At 44.0% G+C, this 5,675-nt stretch overlaps 1 protein-coding gene across 1 annotated transcript; it reads left to right on the forward strand.

Moving 5' to 3' along the window:
• Nucleotides 1-1,216: 1,216 nt before the first annotated feature.
• LOC111951444 (myb/SANT-like DNA-binding domain-containing protein 4) lies at nt 1,217-4,225 on the forward strand. The gene is made up of 3 exons (XM_023969527.3): nt 1,217-1,334; nt 1,470-1,557; nt 2,872-4,225. The coding sequence occupies exons 1-3, from the start codon at nt 1,258-1,260 to the stop codon at nt 3,484-3,486; spliced, it is 780 nt and encodes a 259-aa protein (XP_023825295.1). The 5' UTR covers nt 1,217-1,257; the 3' UTR covers nt 3,487-4,225.
• Nucleotides 4,226-5,675: the final 1,450 nt, after the last annotated feature.

The following is a 5,675-nucleotide window of genomic DNA, read 5'->3' on the forward strand; positions in this document are numbered from 1 at the left end:
GCCATAAGACTGCTGAGCAATTAATCAAATGGTCACCGGACTATTACATTGACCCCCCCCCCCAATTTGTTTTGTACACTGCTGCTACTAGCTGTTATTATCTATGCATAGTCACTTCACCCCTACCTCCATGTACAAATGACCTCTAACCTGTACCCCTGCACACTGACTCGGTACCCCCTGTATATAGACTCGTTATTGTTATGTTATTGTGTTACTTTTTATTATTTTTTACTTTAGTTTATTTGGTAAATATTTTCTTAACTCTTCTTGAACTGCACTGTTGGTTAAGGGCTTGTAAGTAAGCATTTCACGGTAAGGTCTACACTTGTTGTATTCGGCGCATGTGACAAATACAGTTTGATTTGATATTTGTATAACACAAAATTCGTCATAAATATGTACCTGAGCCGCTAGCTAGACTGTGACCCGCTGGATATCTTACAGCTTTAGTAATAAAACGTTCTGTTGTAGGCAGTGGCACTTGCGAATGTGAGGTGAGGAATGGTAGTATGTGGTGCGTGTGCGCAGTCTGAACTGTGGGTGGAAGCAACATGCCTATAAGCGACTAGTCTGCGGCCGGAAACCAACACGAAGAAGAAGAGACGAAGGGCGGAAGAGACGAAGTGCACTCCGTTGTGGTCCCTTCGCTGTGGTCCCTTCGCTGTGCTAGCTAACATGGATGCTACAATGGAAAACATCGAACACACGCTACCGCTATACTCTAATAATGCAAAAAAGAAAAGTAAAAAGAAAGTGAATTCAGAATACACATACAAATGTAAGTAGTCAATTTATCCTTTATATGTTTATTTCGGACTACAAATGAAGTAAGGAACTCCGAGCTAGTTAGCAAGCAAGCTAGGTAACGCTACCTACAAAGGGGACATCATGGCGCCTTGTCTCGAATACTTGTTCGAACAGATGCGTGCGTAGGCATCAGACGGCGCGATCCACATTTGTCCTATTAGTCAAAATGTGAATGTTATTTAATTTGAATTACATTGTATATGTAGTGATTTAAAACATATTTATTTATTTCAGTGTCTGAATATGAAACAATGGACTTTGTGAAATTGCGCGTATCAAATCGCTACATGTTTACGGGGAGGAGAAATGCCTCTCGACCTGTCTCTTATACACATCTAGATGTGTATAAGAGACAGGTCAAAATGTGAATGTTATTTAATTTGAATTACATTGTATATGTAGTGATTTAAAACATATTTATTTATTTCAGTGTCTGAATATGAAACAATGGACTTTGTGAAATTGCGCGTATCAAATCGCTACATGTTTACGGGGAGGAGAAATGCCTCTCGACTGGCCTGGAGGTGAGAGATACTTACCCGAGATCCTCCCAGTACACGTTTTGTTAGATACGTTTTTTTCATTTTACCTGTCATTGAGACGAGTCAATGTGTATGTTTTTGAAATCGAAATTATCATTGTGTACCTTTTTGTTGCAGGGCCATCCTCAAACACATGGGCTTGCAGGGGAAGATGACTGCCAGTCAGGCAATGAAAAAATGGGAAAATCTGAAGAAGAGATACAAGGTAGCAATTGCATCCTACATACACTACATATCCAAAAGTATGTGGACACCTGCTTGTCAAACATCTCATTCCAAAATCATGGGCATTAATATGGAGTTGGTCCCCCTTTGCTGCTATAACAGCCTCCACTCTTCTGGGAAGGCTCTTCACTAGATGTTGGAACATTTCTGTGGGGACTTGCTTCCATTCAGCCACGAGCATTAGTGATGGTGGGCACAGATGTTGGCCGATTAGGCCTGGCTTGCAGTCTGCATTCCAATTCATCCCAAAGGTGTTTATGGGGTTGAGGTCAGGGCTCTGTGCAGGCCAGTCAAGTTCTTCCACACCGATCTAAACAAACTATTTCTGTATGGACCTTGCTTTGTGCATGGGGGCATTGTCATGCTGAAACAGGAAAGGGCCTTCCCTAAACTGTTGCCACAAACCTAGAAGCACAGAATCATCTAGAATGTTATTGTATTCTGTAGTGTTAAGATTTCCTTTCACTGGAATTAAGAGGCCAAGCCCGAACCATAAAAAACAGCCCAGACCATTATTCCTTCTCCACCAAACTTTACAGTTGGAACTATGCATTGGGGCAGGATGCGTTCTCTGTCCGTCTGCCTGCCAGATGGTGAAGCGGGATTAATCTCTCCAGAGAACGCATTTCCACTGCTCCAGAGTCCAATGGCTGCAAGCTTTACACAACTACAGCCGACGTTTGACATTGCACATGGTGACCTTAGGCTTGTGTGCGGCTGCTCTGCAATGGAAACCCATTTCATGAAACTCCCGACAAACAGTTCTTGTGCTGACATTGCATCCAGAGGCATTTTGGAACTCTGTAGTGAGTGTCACAACTGAGGATAGGCGATTTTTACGTCATACGTGTTTCAGCACTCGACGGTCCTGTTCTGAGCTTGTGTGGCCTACCACTTCGCGGCTGAGCCGTTGTTGCTCCTATGTTTCCACTTCACTGTAGCAGCACTTACATTTGACTAGGGCAGAAAGTTGACGAACTGACTTGTTGGGAAGGTGGCATCCTATGACGGTGCCACGTTGAAAATCACTGAGCTCTTCAGTAAGGTCATTCTACTGCCAATGTTTGTCTATGGCGATTGCATGGCTGTGTGCTTGATTTTATACACGTCAGCAACACGTATGGCTGAAATGGCAGAATCTGCTAATTTGAAGGAGTGTGTACCTCAGGATGGAAACCTCTGAATTTGACCCTTTAATTGGCATCCTTGTAAAGTTCTAAATAACCCTGCCCTAGAGACAAATCCTTCATATCTGACTACCTACTAATACTGTTTATCCTTCTTTTGGGGACAGGAGCTGAAGTACCCTCCCCCAGGGGTGCAGGTGTTCCCCCACAGTTGGCGTTGGTACGATCTGATGAGTGACGCAATGGAGGGGCGTCTGGCAGGCTCAGCCCCCATCATCGGCCCACTCCCCCCGGGCACTAGCGACAGTGATTTTCTCCCTGACGCCCGGCCCAGGAAGAGATCCATGATAGGCGGAATAGGGGTGATGGGGATGCACTGCGACCTGGATGAGATGGACACCGAGAGGGCGACCCTGGAGACCGAACGGGCGGCATTGGAGGGCGAGCGAGAGGTGATGGGGAGAGAGCGGATGGCGCTGGAGAGAGAGCAAGCAGGGCTGGAACGAGAGATGGCCAACCTGGACCGGGAGCGTGCCCAACTGGAGAGGGAGAAGGCAGCGGTGGAGAGGGAGAGGGGGCTGATAGAGAAGGAGAAAGCGCAGGTGGCCAGAGACAGGCTGGCTGTGGACAGAGACAGAGTTCTACTGGCGGAGGGTAGAGCAGCGGAGGAGAACGGTGCGGAAGGACAAAGCTGTAAAACAGGAGGACAGAGGGTCGTTGGGTCGTTGGAAAGAACCGAGAGATTCCTCAAGATGTTTGAAAAGTTGGTTGAACGTATGTGAAGAACAATTACATTTTTGTTTACACTAGACTATTCAATTGGAAAGTAATTGGATATCATTTGTATTGGTTTTATTTTCTATGAATGTACAAAGTTTTCAATTACAAATCCTTTTTGTATTACTGTTCAGAGATGCCTGTATGCCTATTGTTATCTGGGCTAGAAGTATTTGAACATTAACTGCCTAAACAGTTGTACTCAATCAGTTCATTTCAAAATCAGTTTGCAGTTACACACCTTACCGGTCAATTTTCAATTAAAATGTTAAGCCATTGAGGTCATCAAAACAACTTTATTCAATTGTGGTATTTCCATACAAAGCACACAATAGCAGGCTGTTTCCTCTTGTTAACCCCATCCACACCCAACAGAAACCCCTCCCCAGTCATACAATAGTCTTGATCTTTATTGATATAGGCTATTGTGGTCATAACAAGAACTTTGAAATGTAATATGCCAAATATTGCAGTTCATGTAAAAAAAAGTGACTTCAGAATATATTTTTATATTACAGTACAGACTTTACAAATGCTTGTTTAATTGCTTTTATTGCATTGATATTCAAATTAGCGTCCCAGTAAGCTTCAATTCGTTTGTTAGTATAATTGTTTTTTTTAAATAGTGTTAGATTTCTGTAATATAATTTTTTCCCCTTTACAAAAACATATTTAAACAATATTACTGGTTGTCGTGAACAGACATTAAACAATGTTTGTTGGATCAATAAAATGTCACATTTTCATTGTCTTTTTGTTTGCTTCAAGTTGCTGAACAGTTTGGCTTTTGACAATTATCTGGTGTGTATTTGTGTGTGTGTGTAGGAATGAGAGATACACACCATCTCGCTCACTGTGTGTTATGTATGCGATCAACAACTGATCAGACTTAAATTAGGCAAGATTGGTAGATACTGTGTTCCGGTGTTTACTGTATGTGCAGATTGCAATTGAACTGAGACTGGACAACTTTTAGGATCTGTCCAGTAGGTAAGTGTGTGTATGGTATGTACATATGTCTCGTAGACAATGAGTTGAGCTGTGTAAAGATGTGTGTGTATTGATCAGTGTGTGGTTAGATGTGGGCTCCGATGGGGACGCGGGGCAGACACACATAGGCCTGTGGGGTCCTGCTGAGGTTGATGGGGTTGCCGTCCAGGCGAATGTCCTCCAGTGCGTTCCTGATGTAGTTGAAGTCTTTCAGGTTGCAGAACGTGTCCTCGTGTATCATCTGAATGTTGTTGCGCTGGAAAACAAGGCATTGAAGTCTAAGAAAACACTGCCAAACAACACATTCATTATGGTGCTCTAACCACCACCTAGTGGATAGAGCGTTGGACTTGTAACCGAAATGAAAGATCGAATCCCTGAGCTGACAAGGTAAAAATCTGTCGTTCTGCCCCTGAACAAAGCAGTAACCCACTGTTCCTAGGCCGTCATTGAAAATAAGAATTTGTTCTTAACTGACTAGTAAAATAAAAATTAATTCATGGGCCTTGAGATTCTGCACAGGTCTGCCAGAGTGCTGGAGAAAAGTACAGTTTAAATATACAATAATTTGCCCTAATAACTGGGTGGCAGAGAATTGTCCAGAATGTTTTGAAACCGCTTGCAGAAAGAGGGGACACGGTGGTCAGTTGAGCAAAAATCCCTCAAGTCACCACCAGTGTACAGTATGGGGTAATCCTATAGTTCCCACATCACCCACAAGAGAACAGTAAAGAGGCAGAAGTGCAGGTACCTGTAGGTGCAGAGAGCGCAGGCTGTCCGGTAGGGGCACAGGGATGTGGTCGATGTGGTTGTCTGTTAGGTACAGGTACAGCAGACCTGTCATGTCCTAAACAAAACACAACATTGTTTACATTTAGAGTGGAGTCATTTATGCCAGACAGTCTCTCAATACATCCCTGTTTTTGTTTCATCCCAGCACTCACAAAAGGAAATCAATTGTTTGTAATCCTTGTCAGACCTACATACCTTGAAAGCCTCTTTGTGGATGCCTGTGGCGCCAATGTTGTTGTGGCTGGCGTCGATGAGGGTCATCACGGGCGGAAGGGCAGGCAGCTGTGACACGCCGTTCTCACGGAGCACCAGCTCCTCCAGCACGGGCAGGCCGGAGAACGCATCATCAGCGATGGATGCAATCTCGTTGGCGGTCAAGTCGATCCTCTTCAGCTTGTCTGCAAGAGAGACG

Source organism: Salvelinus sp. IW2-2015, linkage group LG24 (genome assembly GCF_002910315.2).
Source record: "Salvelinus sp. IW2-2015 linkage group LG24, ASM291031v2, whole genome shotgun sequence".
Classification (NCBI taxonomy): Eukaryota; Metazoa; Chordata; class Actinopteri; order Salmoniformes; family Salmonidae; genus Salvelinus; species Salvelinus sp. IW2-2015.